Source organism: Bufo gargarizans, chromosome 4 (genome assembly GCF_014858855.1).
Source record: "Bufo gargarizans isolate SCDJY-AF-19 chromosome 4, ASM1485885v1, whole genome shotgun sequence".
Classification (NCBI taxonomy): Eukaryota; Metazoa; Chordata; class Amphibia; order Anura; family Bufonidae; genus Bufo; species Bufo gargarizans.
The window spans coordinates 95,273,911-95,299,218 of NC_058083.1; the positions used below are offsets into that span (position 1 = coordinate 95,273,911).

Consider the following 25,308-nt stretch of genomic DNA (forward strand, 5'->3'; position numbering starts at 1 on the left):
ACACTGGGTAACACTGACATGGAAAAGGTCCTAGGAATTTTAATAAACAGCAAACTAAGCTGCAAAAACCAGTGTCAGGCAGCTGCTGCCAAGGCCAATAAGATAATGGGTTGCATCAGAAGGGGCATAGATGCCCGTGATGAGAACATAGTCCTGCCACTTTACAAATCACTAGTCAGACCACACATGGAGTACTGTGTACAGTTCTGGGCTCCTGTGAACAAGGCAGACATAGCAGAGCTGGAGAGCGGTCAGAGGAGGGCAACTAAAGTAATAACTGGAATGAGGGAACTACAGTACCCTGAAAGATTATCAAAATTAGGATTATTCACTTTAGTAAAAAGACGACTGAGAGGAGATCTAATTACTATGTATAAATATATCAGGGGTCAGTACAGAGATCTATCCCATAATCTATTTATCCCCAGGACTGTGACTGTGACGAGGGGACATCCTCTGCGTCTGGAGGAAAGAAGGTTTGTACACAAACATAGTAGAGGATTCTTTACGGTAAGAGCAGTGAGACTATGGAACTCTCTGCCTGAGGAGGTGGTGATGGTGAGTATAATAAAGGAATTCAAGAGGGGCCTGGATGTATTTCTGGAGCGTAATAATATTACAGGCTATAGCTTCTAGAGAGGGGTCGTTGATCCAGGGAGTTATTCTGATTGCCTGATTGGAGTCGGGAAGGATTTTTTTCCCCCTTAAAGGGGTTGTCCAGGTTCAGAGCTGAACCTGGACATCCCTCCATTTTCACCCCGGCAGCCCCCCTGACATGAGCATCGGAGCAGTTCATGCTCCGATGCTCTCCTTTGCCCTGCGCTAAATCGCGCAGGGCAAAGGCATTTTTCTGAGTTCCGGTGACGTACCGGGCTCTCTATGGGGCTGACAGGCAGCCCGGTGACGTCACTGGCACTGATGGGCGGGATTTGGCTCTGCCCTAGCCAGTAAAACGGCTAGGGCAGAGCTAAAGCCCGCCCCTCAGAGCCGGTGACGTCACCGAACACACTGCTGGGCGGAAGTTACCGCCCGGCAGTGTGTTATTGAAAACACAAGAGCCTGTGCCCTGCGCGATCTAGCGCAGGGCACTGGAGCGCATCGGAGCATGAGATGCTCCAATGCTAGGCTCAGGGGGGCTGCCTGGGTGAAAATAAGGGTATGTCCGGGTTCAGCTCTGAACCCGGACAACCCCTTTAAGTGGTGAAAATTGGCTTCTACCTCAATTTTGTTTTTGCCTTCCTCTGGATCAACTTGCAGGATGACAGGCCGAACTGGATGGACAAATGTCTTTTTTTCGGTCTTATATACTATGTTACTGTGTAAGCTTGGTTTGTATCCCAACTATCTACAAAACATTTCTCTACATCGCTGAAGAACTCCAACGACGTCTATACCACCTGGCTTCCCTGGATTATGTAGGACACGTAATACAGAATGTACCACATAGTCCTTGATTACAATAACTGAGGGTCACCCTCCTTCTGCACCTGTCCTGCTCTCCGCTTTTCTTATTTACTCCTTTTCTTCACCCCCTTCCCCTTCTTTCTTCTGTTTGTTCGATCTTTGTTGCAGAGCTGAAATTTCAAGCGCAGAACTTACCAAACATTTAATTTACTGTTTATGTGTGTGATTAAAAGATATCCACAGTGTCCCCCATAACAGTGACCTCCAGAGTGCCCCAAACTGTGTAACAGTGACCTCCACAGCACCCCTCCCCCTTAACATTTACCTTCACAGCGGCCCACCCCCTTATCAATGACCTTTATAAAACCCTGCCCCTTACCAGTGACCTCCACAGCACCCCGCCCCCTTAACAGTGACCTATAGCAGTGATGACAAATGTCTGGTTTGTTATGGAAACCTAGTATAAAACTGTGTGTATGTCATGACCAAAGTTTCTATTGGCCAATACGAGTCATGTTTTTTTGCATTTTTCTGGGAATATTTCAAGAACCGTACATCCTAGAGAGACCTGGTCTAAAACCTTTCCAGATACCCAATGTACCTACGTGCCAAATTTGGTGCAGATTGATCCATTCGCTTGGCCGTGCATAAAGAACAGACAGAAATTCATTTTTATATACACTACTCACAAAAAGTTAGGGATATTTGGCTTTCAGGTGAAATTTATGGAAAACGTAGTGATATTATATTATGAATGTAGGGCATTTAAGTAGAAGCAGCAATGGCGATTTCCTCATCTCAAACAAGTTATTGCAACAAAAGCCAACAGCAGTGGTGGGTACACCCCCACAAAAAGGTCAATGTCTCAAAAACTTGTCATGTGGCCTTGAGTAGAGATGAGCGAAGCAGACTAGCTTGCTTCGCCATCGATTGCTTATATGGCTTGCCATATATTAAAATGCTAATAGGACAGAATAAAAAAAACTTTTATCCAACATATATCTTTCCCCAATGAGTAAAGACTTGTATACCGGGTAACCCTCCACTCAGAGGTATTCAGGAGAGAGCATAGTGTAAAATACAGCTGATCCAGGAGGGAATACTTACTACATTACCAGGTGACTCCACCTTAAGAAGTCATGGTTGTGAATTGTAAGCATTTAAAGGGGGTTTCTATAGAAAATAGGGATGGTGTGTTGATTTTGAAGTCATCAGTGTCTGGTCAGTGGGGATCTAAATGGTCCTCTGTGGCCCCTTCGCCTTTTTTTTCTAAAACATTTTCACCTGGTGCTGTATTTAATTTGTGTTTGTAATCTAAAAAAAAAAAATTGATATGTCATAGTGACATATCAAAGGTTTTGATTGACGGGGTCTGAGTGCTAAGACCCCCCCTCTACTCATACAGGTGATCCGCTGGGGGTGCTGGGTGTCGGACCCCACCGGTCTGATATTGATGAGCTATCCTGAGGATATGTCATCAATAGTAAAATCCTGGAGAACCCCTTTAAAGGGGTTATCCAATTTCGAGAACCCCCCCCCCCCAACATGTGCCGGGACCCTCACCGTTAATATAATTACCCTGCTCCCCGCGCCGCTCCTGGTCCCCGCACTGCTGCTGCTTCTCCCTATACACAGATGAAAACATCCGGTGTCGGGGGGTGGGGGAGAGAGCAGCCAATGGCAGGCGGGGACCGGAACGAGCCTCCCGAGCATCGCGGGTAACGCTAGGGAGGCTCGTCACCCGTCTGCCAATGGCTGCTCCCTCTCAACATCGGATGTTTTCATCCGTGTGCAGGGAGAAGCATCAGCAGCGATGCGGGAACCAGGAGCGGCGAGGAGAGCAGGGTAAGTATATTACCAGCGAGGGGCCCCGCACATGTGGGGGGGGGTTCTTGAAATTGGATAACCACTTTAAGGGCCATTCACATGGTGAATTGCAGGCAGAATTTAACATGGATTCCGTGCCAAAATGCTGCAGGTATAAGCAACCGACCATTGTTTTCAGTGAGTGGTTTATGGCCACTACTTTCAAAAATTTGCAGTGGGGCCCAGTCAGTTCTAACTGAAGTCCGGGGTGCCCGCAGTATAGACGTAGCCAACCATCAAAACATACAAACGAAAAACCACCGCAGCACTTCCATGGGTGAAAAACTAGTGGAGTCCTTTATTCACCCACACAACGTTTGAGAATGGCCCCAGAAAGCGGACTGAAACGTTGTGTGGGCGAATGAAGGACTCCACTAGTTTTTTCACCTATGGAAGTGCTGCGGTTGTTTTTCTTTTGTGTATGTAATATATATATATATGTAACTGGACAGATATACAGCTTGTGAGACCCTGAGGGACATTAGGCTTTGAGCTGTATTGGAGACAGTTACTGGTATGTATGGTGCCAGCCACAGAAAATTCCAGTCTAGTATTGTTCTGTGTCTTTGTTTATGTTGTCAATAAAGATACACACTAAATCAGATCCCTCCTGTAGGGGTCGCACAGGAGCTGCAGCTGGGGACGGCGGCCCGGAAGAGGCAAAAGAGTATGATGCTCAGAGTAGAGTGAGGTCGGAAAGCGCATGCGTCTAGTGGATTGTAGTCTCCGTGAGGGAGACCGAGCGCGCCAGGGTCGTGTTCCGTGTCCGCGGTGTGCTGTTATCGTCGGCGGGACAGACAGCGTTTACGGGGATGGTCCGGGACGCCTCTTCTTCTCAGCACGGCCTGTGAGCGACATGCTGCCCGGGGCCCCGGACCCCCCGGGGTGGAGGAGATGGGGGAGGCAGCCGGGCCCCGGGCTGTGGTGTCCGTCCCTGCTGCTACTGCTCGCAGTTCTCCTTGGCGTCAGTGAGGCTCAGTCGGGGTCTGGGAGCGCCGGGGAGCCCGGTCTGAACGTGTACATGAGCGAGGAGGAGGTGCGGCGGCTGATCGGTGAGTGGGGCCGGGGGGAGGGGGCCGAGCTGGGGAACACGACCCGTAACAGCCATTGTCCTGCCGCCCGGGGAGTGACCAGCGCCTGGATGGGGGTGGTGGTTGTTGTGGATGGTGGTGGTGGTTGTTGTGGATGGTGGTAGTGGTTGTTGTGGCTGTGGATGGTGGTGGTGGTTCCTCTTCTCTGTAGACCACACCATTTTGATTGCCCACAATCTGTGGTTTGTGTTGAACTTTTGCAGGACAGAATTGATGATGTGCACGGTGAGGACATGGTGGTCTCCGGCCTCTGTAGGTTGATGGACACGTCTATGGTGGGCTCATGTGATTTGGGATGGACAGAAGTTGTCTGCTCTCCTTGTCTCTGATGGTGGACAGCAGTCTGCTCTAATGTGGCAGACATCAGGTGGTTCACATAGCACCTAAAGACCTGAAGCTCCTCTGTTACCCATAGTCATTGGAGCGCGAGTCCTGCACGGCCACGTTGACTTCCATGAACTATGAAGAGCTGATCGCCGGGGTCTTCTCTGTTCCTAGGTGGGCTGTTAGTGGCCAGGGTTTTTCTATATGGTCTTATGACTAAGTGTCCTCCTAAGGTCTGTGGCCGGGGTGTGTTGTGCAGCCTGTAGCTGATGCCCCAAATGTTTTTGGTTGTGAATTGCTAGTTGGGTACAGGGGCTAGTTGGGTACATTGTGTGCATAGGCCCACTGCTGAGACCACCCCAATCCTTAGAAAGAGGGTCCTGTTCCCCCGATGGAGCGGCAGGTCAGGCATGCATCTTGCTGGTTCAGTTCATTCTCTAATAGACTGCTAGAGATGGCGTTTGGTTATTTCCAGCAGTCCCTTTGAGAATTTGCTGCTCCATCATTCTTGGGATCAGTGGTGGTCCCAGTAGTCAGACCCCCACAAATCAGTCATCGGGAATAACTTCCAAACTTGGCACAGCCCCTTTAATGTCATGGGCAGCACGGTGGCTCAGTGGTTAGCACCGGGGTCCTAGGTTTGAATCCAACCAAGGACAGCATCTGCTTGGAGGTTGTATGTTCTCCCCGTGTTCCTCCAGGTTCTCCGGTCACCTCCGACCCTCCAAAGATAAGAAACTTAGATTGTGAACTCCATTGGGGACAGAGTGATGCTAATGTCTGTAAGGCGCTGAGGAATATCGTACTGCTATATACCGTAAGTGCAATAATAATAATAATAATGACAGCAGAGAAATGTGCCCTTTAGTGAATAGAAACCCCCTTGTTGGTGTGGGGTATGTACACACTTCTGGATCTGCTGTGGTCCAGTATATTATGGCTGGTGATAAGACCCTGGGCTGCTGTGTGATGGGTGCTCCTGACCGACGAGGCTGTTGGGACCATCATGCTGGTCTGGGCTGGTCTGTGACTATCCTGTGGTTGGGGCAGAAGCCATGTTCTGCAGGGTAAGAAACCATCGCACAGGATCAAGCTGAAAGTGTGATATGTTGTATGTTCACGTGGTAGGCACCGTATGTGACTTTACGTTGTCTTCTCCTTCCTAGTCCGTTCTCCTGCAGTCTCTCTGGGGATGAAGGGGTTCAGTTCTTGGGGCTGAAGCTTCTGGTGAAGGTTGGTGGCCTTCATATAAAGTTGGTAGACGTCCCCGTATGATGGGTGTGCGGTTTGGAGTTTGAGATAATAAAAATCCTCTCTGAAGGGCTTACACATGCGTCCGTATTATAAAGTGTCCGTGTAGCGCCTGCAACTCGCATACGGTTTTCAGTGTGCCAGTGAGGTCCTTGTGTCCACGTACATAGAGTACAGAAAATAAGAATATTTAGCAGCATCTGGTTTAAAGGGGTGAAAGGAGTTGTATATTGATGACCTTGGTGGGGGACCGACTCCTGATAGAAGCAGTGCGGCCCCCTCGCACTATGCCAGGCACAGCGCCGTACGTTATATAGCCGCTGTATACCACCTGGTATTTCAGCTCAGTCCTAGTCAATGTGATGTCAACGGCCAAAAAGGAGGCTTGGAAAATCTCATTGAATGGTTGGTTTGTCTCAGCAAGTGGCAGGTGTCATGTAGACAAGGTTAAAACAAGGCTCTTACTAATGTATTGTGATTGTCCATATTGCTTCCTTTGCTGGCTGGATTAATTTCTCCATCACGTTATACACTGCTTGTTTCCACGGTTACAACCACCCTGTAATCCAGCAGTGGTGGCCGTGCTTGCGCACTATAGGGAAAAAGTGTCGGCCTCTTAGGTGGCCGGGACTGCGGGAGCACACATAGACCGGGGCTTCTCCCTATAGTGTGCAAGCACGGCCACTGTTTCTGGATTGCAAGGTGGTCGTAACCACGGAAACAATCAGTGTATAATGTGATGGAGAAATGAATCCAATATGGACAATCACAACACATTAGTAAGTGCCTTCTTGTATTCACTTTCTCTACATAATCAATTCTATTTGCTGAGGTGAGAGAACCCCTTTAGCCTTGTTGGTACTTTATTAGGGTCCATTCACGGGTCCGCGTCCATTCCGCAATTTTGCGGAACGGGGGTGGACCCATTCATTTTCAATGGGGCCACAAAAGATGCAGACAGCACCACCATGTGCTGTCCGCACTGCATTTCCGTTCTGCGGCCCCGCAAAAAAATAAAATAAAAAGTCCTATTCTTGTCCCCAGCCACTGACAAGAAAAGGCATTTCTATCATAGTGTCGGCCATGTGCGGTCCGCAAAATGCGCAATGCCCATGGCCGTGTCTGTGTTTTGCGGATTCGCAATTTGCAGACCGCAAAATAGTTGCGGACGCGGGAATGGACCCTTACACTGCAAGTAATCCGCACAGTATTGTCTAACCCTTCTATATGATGATCAGGCCAGTGATCTGGAATCAACACTTGTGATTGGCTCGTGGAAGGGCACGGTCACACAGTTGGGTTTCCTGATGCAGTTTTGGAAGCCAAAAGGTTCCTATCTGTCCTCCATACTTTCCTTTTATGATCCAGTCCTGGTTTTGGCTTCCAAAACTGCATCAGGAAACCTGACCTGAAAGTGTAGACCTCGGATGTGCTGCTGACAATATGCCAAGTGATCGTAACAGAGATCATTCATCCCTCTCTCACTTTGCATTAGGCCATGTGAAAGTCTCTTTAAAGGGGTTGTCCGGGTTCAGAGCTGAACCCCGACATACCCAGAATTTCACCCAGGCAGCCCCCCCTAACAAGTTCATGCTCCAATGCTTTCCCTTGCCCTGCGCAGGATTGCGCAGGGCAAGGGCTCTTTTATTTATTTTACTCTAACACACTTCCGGGCGGCGGCTTCCACCCGGCAGTGTGTCCCATTTTACAGGCTAGGGCAGCGCTAAAGTCCGCCCATCAGTGCCGGTGACATCACTGGGCTCACTTCTTGGCGGAAGCCTCCACCTGACAGCCCGAAGAAGAGACGTCATCGGAGCTCCACAAAATGCCTTTGCCCTGCGTGATTTGAAATGATGCTCATGTCAGGGGGGCTGCTTGGGCAAAATATTGGGTATGTCCAGGTTCAGCGCTGAACCCGGACAACCCCTTTAAACTAGCGCCCATTGACTTGTATATAATCGATGCCTGTTCCTTATTAGTGGTTGTTCGTCTGCATGCTGTGTGAACGTCGCCCAGCGAATGTCCTACAATAACTCGCTAGTTTGTTGTAGATGGCAACTTTAAAGGGTCACTGAGTTTTCCAAAAACTTTTCATAGGGCAGGGACATATGTAAAGTTTTGATTTGGTGGGGTCCGAGCGCTGAGACCCCCACTGCCCCCTAGAACGAGAGAAGTGCTGTCATATTGTGCTGTCTCTCCTGGCTCCGGGGGAAGGGATCATTTCCGCTTCTTTCTCCTTGTTCTAACGTCTGGTGGGGATCTCAGCTCTCGGACCCCCGCTGATCAAAACTTTTCATACATCTCTGACATATCAAGCGTTTTCTGGAAAGATGGTGACTTTTTTTGTCGTGGTTTTCCAGGATTAGGGTACTTTCACACTAGCGTTAGAAGAATCCGGCAGGCAGTTCCATTGCCTGGAACTGCCTGCCGGATCCGGAAATCTGTGTGCAAACGGTGATCATTTTTTTCCGGATCCGTCAATGCGGCAATTTCCTGAACACTTGGTACCGGATCTGGCATTAATACATTTCAATGGAAATGAATGCCGTATCCGGCAAGTGTTCCGGAATTTGGCTGGAGAAAAAAACGCAGCATGCTGCGGTATTTTCTCCGGCCAAACACCGTAAAAGGGATGGAACGGAAGATATGCTGATGCATCCAGAACGGATTGCTCTCTATTCAGAATGCATTGGGACAAAACTGATGCGTCTTTTTCCGGTATTAACCCCCTATGAAGGAACTAAGTAACGGAAAACTTTAACACTAGTGTGAAAGTAGCCTTAGAAGGATTTAGCTTGTAGGTGATTAGAGCGGTGGGGCTGTAGAGGTGGATGGGGGGATCATTGGGTTAGGCTACTTTCACACTTGCGTTCAGAGCGGATCCGTCTCAGACGGATCCGCTCATATAATGCAGACGGTGGCTCCGTTCAGTACGGATCCGTCTGCATTATATTGTAAAAATATTTCTAAGTGTGAAAATAGCCTCAGACGGACCCGTCCAGACTTTCAATGTAAAGTCAATGGGGGACGGATCCGTTTGAAGATTGAGCCATATGGTGTCATCTTCAAACGGATCCGTCCCCATTGACTTACATTGTAAGTCTGCACGGATCCGCACGGCCAGGCGGACACCCGAACGCTGCAAGCAGCATTCAGGTGTCCGCCTGCTGAGCGGAGGCTGAACGCTGCCAGACTGATGCATTCTGAGCGGATCCGCGTCCACTCAGAATGCATTAGTGCTGGACGGAAGCATTCGGGTCCGCTTGTGAGCCCCTTCAAATGGAGCTCACAAGCGGACACCCGAACGCTAGTGTGAAAGTAGCCTAATGCCTAGAAGGACTCTAGTGCAGGGGGTCCTCCTTATGTAAACTCACCCTGTCATCGGTCTGCACATGACGGCTCTGGACGGACACGTGTTGGCAAGGCTTGCCTGTTTTGGGCTGGGGTCACATCTGCATTATGGAATTCGGCGTTTTTAGTTTCAACATAGGGACAGAAAAACAATTCCAGCTGTGAATGGTCAGGACTCCAATGGCGCCAGACCGATCCCCTTTTTATGGGGTCCATCACGTTCCATCGTCATTTTTACTGGAAAAATAGGTTTACATTGCTGCGCTGCTTTTTCCTGCTTGATGCAGAACTGGGCCTTACTGGGAAATATGGCTTTGAATACCGCTAATCTAACTGTAAAGGGATTGGTGACTATGACTTCAGTCAACCTAAGCTCCTTTTAGTCCCCAGCTGCCTGTCGTTAGCTTACGTGAACGGCTCTGGGCCACGACCGCTTCATCCACGGTCATGTGGATTGCTCATGTCACCAATTTCTTAGCCCTCCATGGTCCCCCCCCCCCCTTTCTTTAAACCACGTGAACGCTGCAATTTTGCTTTCCATGGTGGACGTGGCGCAGTACTGTTTATATAGTTTGCCAATGGGACATTTTCGCAGCTCAGGTGCGAGACAAGCATGCACTGTATGGCCATGTAGGAGATATCCTTGCAATGTCGCCAGCCCCTTATGTTAGGACCATTTAGGTTGGAAATAATTGTCGCAAAGTGCACTTATTACTAGAGTATATTGTCAGTGGGGGTCTTACAAGCAGTTGATAGTATAGCCCAGTAAGCGATGAAAGACCACGGTGCTGTGCATGGATGACTCTCCGAGTGCTGGGACCCTTTCATTCTAGCAACTGGTGGGGATGATTGGTGATGATCGGCACTGATGCTGCCTGACAAGCATTGGCTCGCAGTCAGGGCTTCTGCAAGATATCCATATTAAAAATCGTCAGTGTTCTGGACACATGTAGGACATGGACCTGGTGAGTGCTGAAGACCATGGACTACAGTGGTGTTCAGGTCCGTGTCTCGACAAGGTCCCTTGGTCTGTGTTGGATGACAGTGGAGTGACTGGCACCACGCTTATGGATCTGCGTGCCATCCATTGTGCACACTGGTAGCACGTGGATAAGAAGTACAGTAGTGGGTACACTTTTTCAGGTATATCATTGCCAGCTGTAACGCTAACTCTCTGGATGATGGAGTGTCCGAGCAATAGGCCATCACCTGCTTAGGTGGCTAAACCCAATTGGGCCACACATAACAAGTCCTCTGCAGTTTTTCCACACTAGAAAATTCACATCTGATTGAAATCTGCAAAACAAAACAAAAAAAAGTTATACCTAATGGGGCTGGCGTACTTTCCATCCGCACCCAGCAGCGTCTGTTCCGGTAAACTCCGGGAGGCTGTTCTTTGCCGGGATTCACACCTGCACCTGGTTTTGGCTCCAAATCACTGACTGTGAATCAGCAAAAGTTGAAAACCGCAGCAATAACGGACATGCGGTCAGTTTTCTCTTCATCGTGTGGATGAGCTTTGCGGTTACTATAATTGCTTTTCTGCGGAGAATGCACAGCATTTAGCCCTCTGTTCCCACGTGTTGTAAATGCTGCAGATTTTTGTATGACACTGCTGAGGGTGTCTGGAGGCAGCGCTACTCTGAAACAACGGGTGTACGGGTTGTCGGACCCCCACCAGTCTGCTATTCATGGCCTGTCCAGAGGTTACACCGTCAGTATCCGAATCTCGGCATACCCCTTTAACAGTCGCATTAAAATTGGTAAAAACCCCCTAAAAATGTCACTTTTTTTTTTTTTTGATTTGTAGATTTTTAATGTGTGTCTGCAGTAAATCTTTTTGGCACACAACTCAAAAACAATTGCATTTTTAACCCCTTAGTGACCTAATTAATTTTTGCCTTAAGGACCAGTACAATGTTCCCCTTTTGTGGTCCAGCAGTCATAACTTTTTAATTTATTTTTTGTTCAAAAATTTTACTTTTTGGGAATAGTTGTAGGTTTTTTAGGAACCATTTTGGTGTGTGTATGTATGTGTATATATTGTATTAAGTAATTTTTATTTAATTTTAGGGGGAAATATAATAAAACTGCAGTTTTAACATTATTTTGTTGAATTTATTTACACTGTTCACTGGGTGGTAAAAATAACAATTTGATTTAATTTTATCATTATGTGGGTCACTGCAATTATGATAATGCCACACTTCTATATTATTTTGTCCTTTTCCCCCCTCAGACTGAAGGGGAGGGGGCTGCCCAGCTGCTCATATCTCTGGATAGGTAGCAGATAGAGATACGGGCTGGCATGCCAAGCTTTCAATCAATACCAGAACTTCACTACATGGGAAGATATCGCTGTTAGAGATCGGGATGCAGTGAATGCAGCTTTTAAACCAGACCAGGTCCATGTCTCTAGCTGCTACCCATCAGGGGGTATGAGCCGCTAAAGCTGGACTCGGGCAAAACAGCTATGTACTCTTCCCACTGCCGGAGCTGGACTTTGGGCAACTGTTAGGTGGCTAAAGAACCTGCCCAAGCTATGAAAAAACGGCATAGATCAGTCTTCGAAGTCAGCAGTGTGCAGGCGGGGGTACAGCATTCTCTTGGCATTCACCATCCTGGAAGTGCCAAATGGTGAGATGCTGAGCGATGGCTCCAGTAAGCCCCCGGGGACCTATCCATCCCAATGACGAGGCATTGTGTTGACGTTGCTTCTAGATGCAGATTGGAACTTGGGAGTGAAATTGTCCAAAAAAAGACAGCTGGAAGTGCAGTCCACTGCGAGTGTCCCATATTGATTGTGGCTGAAATCTGCACATTTATGAAGATTTTGCAGTGGTTTTCAAGGCGGAAACACTGGATTTGCCTTGGTTCTCACCCTTTGTATTGTAAAGCGTAAAAACAGCATGCTATATCCGCAATCGTAAATTGACATGCTCCCTAATCCACCCCACTGTTATGTGCGGATCCTCTTCGCAAAGTGCGAATGAGACTTCTCAAAATCTTCTCCACTCAGGCTGTAAATGCCTATACAGCATGGACGCGAGCGATGGCATAGCGGAGGGGATTGCTGCATGTGATAGTAGTGGCCGCCTCCGCTAGCAAGCAGGCGATTGCTTCCGTCCCGACAATTGTCTGCCACGTCGGGCTGTGTAATATAGCCTTAAGGCCTCATCCACACAACCATTGATTTGGTCTGCATCCAAAACATTTTTTGGGGGACACGCGTGGACGTGTGGCTCTGCAAAGTCATCTGTGTACTGTCCACATCCGTGTGTCTGTTTTTTCATGCAAGAATAGGGAGTTCTAGTGAAAAATTGTGGCCTGCACACAGATCGGATCCGTATTTTGCAGATCTGTGGTTTGCGGACCTCAAAACTGATGGTCGTGTGCGTGAGGCCTAAGGCTGAGGTGTCAGTGTGCATGTGTCCCATCCTGATTAACAGATTATTCAGTCTTGCGGTTTTTCAGTCGTGTGGTTTTTCTGGTGATTTCCATTGCCTGCTAAGGCCTCATGCACACGACCGTGCCGTTTTTTGCGGTCCGCCCATTGTAGACTGATGCAGACAGCACACGGAGTGCTGTCTGCATCTTTAGCGGGCAGTTGAAATGAATGGGTCCGCACCCGAGCCGCAAAAAATTCATGAACGTGTGAAGCCCATGCTGTGGACCGCAAATTGTGGTCTGCAATGCTCTGGCACCATCCGTGGGGCAGGCTCTAGAGGATTGTGGACCCGTTCACTTGAATGGGTCCGCGATCCCTCCGTTCCGCAAAAAGATAGAGCAAGTTCCATATTTTTGCGGAAGCGCGGAACGGAACCCCAGAAAGCACTCTGTAGTGTTCCGTATGTCCGGATTTGCGGACCTATTGAAATGAATGGTCACGAAACGGTGCCTGTGTATTGCGGATCCACAAATGCAGTCCGCAATGCGGCAATGGGCAGCACACGTTCGTGTGAACGAGCCATAAGGGTGTAGGGTGTATTCACGGACGGGTGACCTCTTCTTTTTTTTCTTCTTTTGCAGACCCATTGTAACAATGCTTACTCTTGTCCGCAAAACAGACAAGAATAGGACATGTTCTTTTTTTGTGGGACTGCAGGACGGACATCCGGACACAGGTGTGCTGTCTGTGTCAATGGCATGGATCGCCATCCACCGTCACAGCTAGGGATGAGCTCGGGAAATCGTTTTTTACAGTACAAATTAATTTATGAAGTTATTACCCGAAGTTTCAAAGACTTTGTGAAGTAATAACTTCGGCTCATCGGAGCCAATACATTCTGATACTACTCCATACAGTATTAGAACAAAGTTTTAGGTGAATCGACTTCGGATGTTTCGTCAGAAGTCAATTCACTCATCCCTAGTCACAGCGTTTAAGGCTACTTTCACACTAGCGTTTAAGTTTTCCGGTATTGCGTTCCGTCATAGGGGCTCAATACCGGAAAAAAACGCTTCAGTTTTGTCTCCATTCATTGTCAATGGGGACAAAACTGAGCAGAACAGAATGGAGTGCTCCAAAATGCGTTCCGTTCGGTTTGGTTGCATTCCCAGACATTAGAGCAACCTGCAACATGCTGCAGTTTGCTCTCTGTCCTGGGATGAGGAGCAAGACGGATCCGTCTTAACCCACAATACAAGTCAATGGGGACTGATCCGTTTTCTCTGACACAATCTGAGACGCCGTCCTCCATTGACTTTCAGTAAAGTTCATGACTGATCTGTCTTGGCTATGTTACAGATCATACAACCGGATCCGGTCATAACGGATGCAGACGGTTGTATTATCAGTAACGGAAGCGTTTTTGCCGGATCCAGCAAAAACACTAGTGTGAAAGTAGCCTAATCTGTGCAGGTTGTGTGCCGTACGCCGGCCGCAGGGCAGTTCTCGCCCAGCATACTGTGGGAGGTGTTAATGGCCGAGCCTTGTGTACACGGCAGGTCTGAAGAAGCTCATCTGCTCTGACATAATTGACTGGTAAGATTTATGGAGCTGGCTTTGTAAACAATAAAGAAGAAGAATGGCCTTCAGATGCCTCCAGGCTGAGGAGAGGAAGGAGGTTTGTTTCTTTAGGTGAGGTTCCACATGTCCTAGGTTCTCCAGGGCAGCACCTCACCGGCTGACTCACAAGTAATTGATGGCATGTGGTTTGCAGCTATTGTAAAACTACAACTCCCAGCATGCCCACTGCAGACCTCCTTCCTTCACTGGTCAGATGTGCCTCGGCTAGACCTGGACTGAAATCGGACATACGAGTGGGAAATATTTAATCACACTTTCAGTCAATGTAATGTTTTAGCTGCTTTCAATAAGCTCAGAAGATTTCCCTTCCACAACGGCTAGTCTACAGGAAGGGGAAAGGTGATCGGGCCCTTGGTCAAGTCCTGCTGCCTGCTATACGTTCTCCTCATGCCCCCCTAGGAAGACAGGCTTGTGTTTAGACTGATTAGATCCCGGTCTGGTTCACTTCTGGTCACTGGCGGAGCGTCTGCTGGATCTATCCCTACCCCGCCATCAGTCCTAATAGTAGCTCATGGATATACAGAGTCTCTAGGTTACTTCTCCAGAGGCCGTCCTGTGCTACATATAGTGCATGTGTCCCCAACCCTGGTTGCTCCTATTTTAAGGTAGCCATTGACCTATGTGTGTACCAGATGTCCATTAGACAGTTATCCTTCTGTCATGACCAGCATGTGAAGTACTACATCGGGCGCGCATTGACCTGTATGTGGATTTTGGTTTGGATTTGGCCTCCTAATAATTCTTGAAAAGGTTGAAGCCTGCAGCATCTCACAAACAGGAGCATGTCTATAATGTGCCGTAGATCTATCTTCTCAGTAGGCTTTTTTTTTTCTGTTGGATTCCATGTGTAATGGAAAACGCTGCTAATGGATGCAGTCGTATGGAGGTATTCTTTCCTAGAATAGCCCTCAAAGGGGTATCCCAGCATTTTGTTCTTGATGGTCTATCCTCAGTATACAGCTTCATCCACTATATAACGGATGGAGCCGACACTGAAATGGCTGATCAGCAGGGGTGCGGGGTGTCAGACTCCCTCCAATCAGAGGAGAGCACGTCAATTACAAAGGATACACCTTTAAAGGGAATGCATAGGTGCTACGTTTCTGATTGTTGGGGGGGGGGGGGGGGGGGTGGTCTCTGACCGCTAGGACCCTCACTGAGTCCCCTGCATCGCCTCTCCATTGAACTCTATGGGGCTGCTGGAAATAGTGAGCGGTGTACTTGGGGATCTCCGGCAGCCCCATAGAGTTGAATAGGGGGACTACACCCCTTCTCACTATTTGGTTTAGCTTTTGAATATATCCTCAGTATTGAAATTTAGTTTGAGCGCTGCTCATAGGTTTCCTAGAGTTTTTTCACACTAGCGTTTTTCTTTTACGGTATTGATTTCCGTCCTAGGGGCTCTATACCTGGAAAAAAAACTGATCAGTTTTATCCTAATGCATTCTGAATGGAGAGAAATCCGTTCAGTATGCATCAGGATGTCTTCAGTTCAGTCACTGTACGGTTTTTGGACGGAGAAAATACCGCCGCATGCTGCAGTTTTATCTCCGGCCAAAAATCCTGAACACTTGCCGCAAGGCCGGATCCAGCATTTATTTCCATTGAAATGTATTAGTGCCGGATCCGGCATTAAGTGTCGGCAAAACCGATCCGGTTTTCTGGTCTGCACATGCGCAGACCTTTTTAAAAATGCGAAAAAATAAATAAATACCAGATCCGTTTTTCCAGATGACACTGGAGAGACTGATCCGTTATTTCAATGCATTTGCCATCTGTTAGCGTCCAGATAGCCGGATCCGGCAGGCAGTAATCGCTAGTGATAATCTTGCAGTTTAATACTGCCTCCGACTGCCCGGTATATGCTCGATCATCGGGCAATCCAAATCGCTTGACTTGTTAAGAAATCGTTGTTTGCCAGCGGCAGATCACCAGGCTGTCTGCCAGCGATCCCTCTTCCCCATGCTGCGGAGGAGACTGCTGCATGTAAAAGCGTCTCCTCCGCTAGCAAGCAGGCGATTGCTTCCCTCCTGACAATCCTCTGCCACATTGTGCGGTGTAATACAGCTCCGCACCCACACATCGCCGTGTATTAGAAATGTCTTGGAGGTCAAGAGAGTGTCACTTTGGCATCTTTCAGGGCAGTATATGTCGGTATACCTTTTTACCATACGTCAGACTGTGCTGTTCCACCTAATGATGTACATAGTACAGTATAGAATATGTCGCGGCCTCCTGCCGGAGGTACACATCAAGAGTTTTTTCTGGCATATACCCAAAATTAAGGCTCAAAACGTGGTGTGAATTGGGGAGTTTTTAATGGGTTGTCCCAACTGGACCTGGTCAATTAAATCAGCTGCCTTGTGAGAGGGAGATATCCTGGAAATGATAATGATAGCCTATCCTCAGGATAGGTAGTCATTATCACGCCGGCGAGGGTCCAAGTCCCAACATCCCTGACCATCAGCAGTTCCCTTGAGCTCTGGTGAGTGATGTAGGCTCCCAGCAGCTTTCCAAGCACAGCGCCATACTTGGTATAGTGGCAGTGCCTGGTACTGCAGCTCAGCTCCATTGATCAGTGTGGCTGAGCTGCAACTAGGTCACATGACCAATTTACAGTGATGTCACTGGACTAGGAAGGGGCTGCGGCACTCAAAGCCTATTCTAACAGCTGAAGAGGGGGGTCCTGGGAGTCACACGGTATATAGTGTGCAGACACCTTTATTGACCTCGGTACAGGCTGACCTCTGTGAGGCCGGCCCCTGCTGATGGCTTGCACCCGTGAACATATGCTCCCTTATGTACACAGCATCAGCATTGTGTATGAGCCTGGTGTCATGCCGGGTGGGCGCTGCCTTCTCCCTAGGGTAAGGGACGTGTCCTGCTGTAGACACTTACTAATGTGATTACTTCAGCCCTCGGTGATCAGTCATTTGATTTGCCTTTGTTGCGCCCCCCACCAGGGTCGCTGACGGGATAATGCAGGAAGTCTGTTTGGGTTGTTTAGGGGAAAACATTTTTTATTTTTCATACTTAGTGTGATTAGGAACACTTTCCAGCTTGATGTCTGAGTTTCATTGTGAACTTGGAATTTAAGCTTCAAGGAGGACTGAAATCTGGATAACCACAGGGCGACGCAGACGGCATTTTTCCTGCAGCACATTGCTGAGTGCTGACTAATGTATGCCGCCAGACCCGGGACACTATGCCGTGCCAGTGCCTGTGACCAGGGGATTTTTTTGTGTATCCCGTCACCATTGAATGTTTTTTCTTTTGGGGGTCGCTACTCCCCTTTCAAAGAAATTTTTGTATAATTGTAGTACACAATGTTGGTATACACATACCTATACCCGCTTTATCGTAATTAAAGGTATTTTAAAAAGTCACTATTTCTATTTCAATTTACTTGATTTAAATTCATGTGCTTTAGTAAAAAAAAAAAAGTCCTTAAATAATAATGGGCATATTGTGGATTATGAAGAGAATCTGTCACCTGCGACCTCCCTGTCCATCTTTTTGCATACACGTAGCTATGGTTCACATCACTGGGGGTCATTTACAAACATTTTCATGCCAGTGTTTGGTGTAAAAATAGTAGCAAAATCCCATTTTGCAACCTTTTAAATGCAGCACGGACGTTTTTACGGAGTGCTCGACAGTTGGGAGTGGCGAAGGCCAGAACATCGCTGCCTGACTAATTTACTAAAATTTATGCTTGGAAAAAGGCCTATATGTTTGCAAAATGAGACTAGTCAAAGAGCTAGAGTACTTTTTTTTTTTTTTTTTTTTTTTTACTCTAGGTGTACAAACAGCTGGAGATGCGACTAATTTATGTCAAGGCACACCCCTCCTAAATTAGGCAAATCCTCCTATAGCACAGGGGTGGAAACAAAGAACGGCATAAAAAGCCAGTCTTTGTAAATGACCCCCACTGATCTTCTTTTGTTGATCCCAGTCTCCTTTCTTCAGTTATACCTTTTTTTTTTTTTTTTTTTTTTTTTTTTTTTTATATGCAAATTAAACCTTTGGTTCATTCAGGGCGTCACCCAAGCCCGGCCCCTTCCTGGATACTTTGCCGCTGTCGTGTTCATTATTGCTACAGAATCCACAAGGAAATGCAGCGGATTAGCTCCATTGAATTACAATGGGGTTTATCCACAGGTCAGTCCATAGCAAATTTGAGCCCTGACGGGCATTAGTAGAGACTCCCCTTATTGCTGCTGTCCACTCGACTCTGATGGATTTCCATTAGATTTTTGGAGCACTTTTGCAGTGCTTTGTGTCCATCAAGTGACCATGATTGGTGAGGTCTGGCCTCCATTCCAGGCCATTGTTGTGCTGCCTCACAATACTATAGTGTCATAATGAAACCTAAGAAGCTCACACTAAACCATGGGAGATATCTTCCTTCTACAGGAATCCACCTGGCATCAACCCACATAGTGTGTCAGATCGCCAGTGGAGAGAATTATCGTTCCAGAGAATGGGGTCAGATTTACTAAGCAAAGTGCACTGGAATTGACTAATTTACACCAAGAATAAAATACTGGCATTCATGCCTTGTGTCGCATTTCTTAACTGGTTTAGATGCCTGGGTCATGTGGCCTACTGGAAAGGGGTTGTAGGCCGATGGTTGGTAATTCAGGATATATTATATATAGGTGTGGATAAGAAGAAACCTCTTGTGGTCTCACGTGCTCCATGGCTGCGATCCTCTGCCTCCTCCATGTGTCTCTAGGAGGAGGATATTTTTATTGTCTTGGTTGTCATACAATGTGATAGGAGGAAGGAATGATATGTGGAGTGAATCCGTGCACATCTGCTGCAGGAATGTTTTTTATCAAGGACTGAAACGCTAGTCAATCCTGGCAGAGGCACAAGAGCTGGACTGTTAGCCGCCCTCCTCCTCCTCCTCCTGTGGAAGAAAATGAGATAAGGAGACATTTTCCTTTTGCTGTCATTTAAACCGACCGTTTTGTGGTTAGGGCCTGTTCACACTGCAGTTTTTTTTCCTGGAGGCTGTCTCCTTTCTGCCTCCCTCCGTTTTCAATGGGAGTTAGCACCGAGCGGCCACGACAACGCCAAGAAGGAAGATGTCCCTTCTTGACGTGGTCATTGCTTTAAATGCTTCTGGCACATCCACTGCTTCTGGCGGCCATTAACCTTGCGTGTTCATATTTTGAGCTGAATTATAATTATCAGTTTTTGTTTTCAAATTAGATTTTCCAACTTTAGTTTAATTATCCTCCCACCCAGCAGGACCTGTTGAGGGACGCATACTTGCATGCTCCCTGACGCCGGGTTCCAGCTGCATGGGTCCACTGCTGTCCTCACTGCACTTCAGTCTCCACCTGTAAACTTTTGGCACAGACAGGGTCACCTGCAAATCCAGTGACTGGCTGCAGTGGTCATATACCGAGTGAAGTCATGTCACCAATGTGGCCAGTCATTGGGAGCAGAGGCGCATGTGACCCCTATCCATGGTGGGAGTTTACATATGAGGACCAAAGCACAGTGAAGCCCCACGTAGCCAAGGTAATTATGCTTACCTCAGCAGGTGGTGGGGGGGATTCAACAACTCAGTTTTTGGCCCCACTTTTCTGGAACCAGATTATGGGGGACAGATGGAGCTACGTATATTTACGTACATATAATGACATGAGATACAAATGGTTTTGTCTTTATTCATGTGTGTATCTCATCTTGACTGACCTCATGTCTATAAGACATGCCCTTGCTTTACAAATGGTGGGCGTCCCTGGATTTAGTCCTGCCACCTCTTTGCCTCTTCACTAAAGCACCCCAGCAACCCATGATTCCCGCTGACGTTCCCAGTACAGCTGGGGTCCAGGTCACCACCGGGAATACAGTTAAAGGGAACCTGTCACCAGTTTTATGGTGTCCTAACTAATGGCAACATAAATAAGTGACTGATTCTCTTGCTGGGTCACTTTCTTTAATTGACCCAGTCAACCAGCCAACATCTTGCTCGTTATAAGGTGGGAAAACCACTCTAAACACTTGTCCCAGGGCTTGTTCTCTGAAGAGGGTCCCTGGTCATATGCCCCATTTTGGTACATGGATGTTATAGAAGACCTCCCCCTCCTTGATGCAGAACAGTGATGCACTACCTAACAGTGCCTCTCCACAAAGCGCATTAGCCCCACTCCAGCTCTACCCCTTGTTGCCGCAGTGCATTTTTTTCCAATTGTGCAAAAACTTTTGTAAAAACGACACCTGGAACATGTAAACCCAACTTTAGGTGGACAACATGGGTGCTGGGGAGAACAGAAATGACGATGGTCTAGGTCAGGGATGCTCAACCTGCGGCCCTCCAGCTGTTGTAAAACTACAACTCCCACCATGCCCTTCTGTAGGCTGATGGCTGTGGGATGTCCGGGAATGATGGGAGTTGTAGTTTTGCAACAGCTGGAGGGACGCAGGTTGAGCATGACTGGTCTAGGTCAATCAGTGGTTACTACAATGTTGGGGATCTTCCCGGAGAGTTGTGAGGAGCCTTACTGTGTCTGTAATTATGGGTGCTATTAATGGGAACCATACCCCGGACCCCAGTGACTGAGGTGAGCTCGGCTTCTCTAGGCCCCCCTCCAGTGAATCATTTCATAGTAATTTCGTGGCTTCCTGCTCGGCAGAGACATTTGTTAAATGCCTAGGACTACAAGGCTGAAATCCGAGAGGCAGATCCCTTTCCTACACACACCGACTCCTGCCCTCATCTTTCAATCACCACATGTTTCTTGGGGGTTTAGAGGAGGGGGTCGCTGCCTATTTTCTGACATATGAGCTATTTTGTTTAAATATAGGATCACTTGGGACAGAAGAAATCTGTTTTGGTTTTTCGAGGACGGTTTTATATATTCCAGTTTTCAACTGTGCTTTTATGTTGAGTATTTCAGCGTTTCCACCGCTTTTCGCCATCACTTCAAGAGCATTTCCACCTTAAAGGGGCACTAGTGTCAACATTTTTATTACATATTAACCTGTATGTAAATATGCTATGCCATTTTTTTAATTATTTTTTTAATATGAAAACGAGGTGGACTGTTTTCTAGATATCTTTTTTGGAGTCGCTCCATGTATTCTACTTCCCGTTCTGGCTCTTTACCTCCCGTTTTTGTGTGGATTTATAGCCCAGCAGGCGGCTTCGCTTGACTCTGTCGGGCCATTCACTGCGGTCAGAGAGGGAAGGGGATGAATGGCTCAATTATAGCATCACTGATGAGTGCAGTGCTCTTCTGTAGACATCCGTATCTAGGTCTATCAACAGAACATTAGAGCTATCATACTGTTATCCTAGTCCTACTACCATTTACTATTAAAGTAGCAGATAACATCTCACAGCAGCAGTAAACTCACAATGGGATATATACAGTACAGACCAAAAGTTTGGACACACCTCATTCAAAGAGTTTTCTTTATTTTCATGACTATGAAAATTGTAGATTCACACTAAAGGCATCAAAACTATGAATTAACACATGTGGAATTATATACTTATCAAAAAAGTATGAAACAACTGAAAATATGTTGTCTTCTAGGTTCTTCAAAGTAGGACCTTTTACTTTGCCAAGAGTGTGCAAAGCAGTAATCAAAGCAAAAGGTGGCTACTTTGAAGAACCTAGAATATAACATACTTTCAGTTGTTTCACATTTTTTTGTTATGTATATAATTCCACATGTGTTAATTCATAGTTTTGATGCCTTCAGTGTGAATCTACAATTTTCATAGTCATGAAAATAAAGAAAACTCTTTGAATGAGAAGGTGTGTCCAAACTTTTGGTCTGTACTGTATATTATTATTTTTTTAAATATTGTGACCACTTGGAACTGAACCAGAGTTCAGTAAAAGGTATTTAACAGTATAAATTAATTTCTTAAGTTATTACGCGAAGTCCCACGAGACTTTGCAAAGTAACTTTGGCTCGTAGGAGCCAATACATTCTAATACTGCACAGAGCGCTCGCTCCGTACAGTATTCTAGCAAAGTTTTATGCAAATAGACTTCGGATGATTTATCCGAAGTCAATATGCTCATCCCTAATTGTGACATGGTGAATTTACTTAGCATTCTGTATTAAGAAGGCTATTATTAAAAACTGTGACTGTCCCCTACATGTCTCATGTACACACTGGGGGGATTTATTAAATCTGGTGTAAAGGAAAACTGCTTTCCACCTTTCATTTTCCATAGGAGCTCTGAAAAATGAAAGGTGGAATCTGATTGGTTGCTATGGGCAGCTAAGCCAGTTCTACTTTACACCAACTTTGCTTAAATCTCCCTCATTTAATATCCACATCATGTCAACGCTTTGTGCGATATCCATCTGTACAATAGTGGCTTTCCTTAGAGGATATGAAACAGAAAAGTCACACCAAAAATGACAACATAAAATCTGGGTAAAAACGGCACAAAAACCACAAGGTTAAGGGCAGCTTGCATTAGGGACTCATTTTATTAGCGCCTTACCTAGAATAAAACAAACTAGGTCTCCCCCGATCTCCTCAACATTGACTGATCGCCACGATCTACACAAGCCAATACACAGTGGCTGTCAGTCAATTTAGCTTTTTGGATTATTAGAACATAGGAGTGCAAATTTATTGTGACAGATCCATGTTAACTAATTTGGTCTCTATTGCAGATGTTGGAAAAGTTAAAGGGTATCTGATTAGTCAGTCCCCTACCCCCCCCTCCACCTATGGACCCATTAATAGGGCAAGTAATCTGCCCATCAACGAGTGCTACATGAAGCGATCATTGGACTGTGCGGTCATTCATTACAATATGGTTTGCATATTAGCGGAAGCACACACTGTGTGTCTGCCTCATCTCCCGGACGGACCGCGGCTGCCCTTACCAGAACTGACTGTATCCTAGTGATTTGTCTGATTGCGGGTCTAATGTACTGGGGTGATCTGATGATGTGAGTACAGCACGTTAGACCCGCAGTCTGTTATAAAATATTGTAGTCAGTTCGGGTCAGGAGAGCCGCGGTCTGTCTGGGGGATCAACCCGTAAAGGTGCCATCAACGGCCATTGAATGATTAGGTGTGCCAGAGAGGAGAAGAAAAGTGCTCACCCCCAGAGGTGCCGCGCACATGGTCTTTATTTACCCCCTCTCTCTATATAGTTATATGCAACTATTACAGGATTAAGGGAAAGGAATGACATATTAGCTCTCGGATTTAGGCCTGGGCTACACTGAGACTGATTGATTTTAACTATTGAATGACGGCTGCCGTCTGCAGGGTTGCATTCATTTGAATTGTAGCTGTAGTTCAATAGTTAAAATCAATGGCACTACAAAAAGTCACAGTGTAGCCCAGGCCGTTATCACAAAGGCAATGGGAGTTTGTGTGTTTTATTGTATTTTATAAAATATATAATTTTTTATTTATTTATTCACTTGGCATCTTGGAAGGATTTTATACTAACTTAGTAATCGTAGCATGAAGCGTAGTAAAAGGCATTTTAGAAAGTGGGCTGAGTGCCCCATCCGTCCTGTGTTGTGGAGAAGGCTTGGCCTGGCGGGCACACTGACTGAACGTGGGAGGCCTGTACGGAAAATCTGCCTTTGAAGACTGCGGTGTGCTCACTTTCCTGCCTTTGGCGCTCGCCTTTTGTTTCCAGATGATCATGTAATATCACACATGCTCTGTGTTTTCAGACGCATGGATCCTATTACTTCTGCTGAACCTTTCTGTGGAGAGGTGCGCGCTTCCACCCTTTGTGTACGGGTGCCTAGATTTGTCATGCAGTGCTGAGCAACGGGGCGGGTGCGCACCAATCCCTTCATTACGGAGGCCACATAATTGAGGAAGATGAATTCCCTACAGTGCCGAGCAGCAGAAATAGCATGGCTGCCTGAGTCAGGCTGTAAACTGTCTTATTGTAGCTGGGCTTTGTGTCTTTTTTAGGCCTCCACCTGGATTTAACGGAGTGACCGATCCCAGCAGTCGTCTGCAATTGCAGTGTGACATTCAATCTGTTAGTAGGCTACCGTTCACATCTGCACTGTGAAGCTTGAGCTGGAAAAGCATATCTAAAAAACTGTTTTAAAAGGGTTGAAGGCTTTTTGGGGCTAACATCAGTGAGGCTGACACTACAAAATTATAATAAAAGTAATAAGAACTCACATTCGCAGCCTTTCCAGTCTGTCCTCTCAGCCAGGCTGCTGCGGTGACTTCTTATATACTGCTGCAGCCATTCACTGGCCTCAGCAGTGCACAGTAAAAGACTGCTGAGGCCAGTGATTGACTGACTGTGGCGGTGTATGGGACATCACCGCTGCAGCCCAAAATAATAGCTCAGGATAGGATTGGGCTACGAAGGTGAGAGTTGGGGATTATTTTATTAGACCCCCTGCAGTTTGACACCCCCTTTTAGCTCAGTTAATTGACTTTTTATATTTGCGGTGGTTCTATCAGTTTTTTTTTTATTTTTTGTTTTTATTTTATTTTTACATTTTTTATGATTCCCCACGTGGGGGAAGAGTTGTTATCTTGTGGTGATTGAGAGGATTTCATACTGGAGTAGCTGCCTTCTACCCGATCAGTAAAGTTACCAAATGTTGTTGAGAGCTAGCTGTAAAAGGGTACTCCCATCTTAGAGAGCGAAGACATACCGCTAGGATAGGCCGTCACTTTATAATCGGTGAGGGTCCCACCTCTGGGACTCCCATTGATCCTCAGAATGGTGGGACTGTAGAACTGAATAAGCACAGCTCCATTCAAGTGAATGTGGGTGGCTGGGGCCCTACTTCAGCGCTGCTGCCCCATCATTCTTTGGATCGGTGGGGTTCCAGAGATCAGACGCCCAATGATGATAAATGTACTCACTTTAGAGTCAATACCTCTTTAATCTTCCTCCTCACCATATTGAATTCAGCTCAGGTTTTTCCACTGGGAAGGCCGCCATGTGATATCAGTCTTGACTAGAATTTACTCAAAACACGCTGGAAGTGTCAGTT

The 25,308-nt window shown here is 46.8% G+C and overlaps 1 protein-coding gene across 3 annotated transcripts in view; it reads left to right on the forward strand.

The window, feature by feature from the left end:
• The first annotated feature begins 3,955 nt into the window (after positions 1 to 3,955).
• Positions 3,956 to 25,308, forward strand: part of RYK (receptor like tyrosine kinase) — a 105,445-nt gene continuing 84,092 nt past the window's right edge. For all 3 annotated transcript variants that reach the window (XM_044290642.1, XM_044290643.1, XM_044290644.1), the window contains exon 1: positions 3,956 to 4,322. In XM_044290642.1, the coding sequence (XP_044146577.1) occupies positions 3,974 to 4,322 (349 nt within the window). In that variant the 5' untranslated portion in view covers positions 3,956 to 3,973. The remainder of the gene's footprint in view (positions 4,323 to 25,308) is intronic.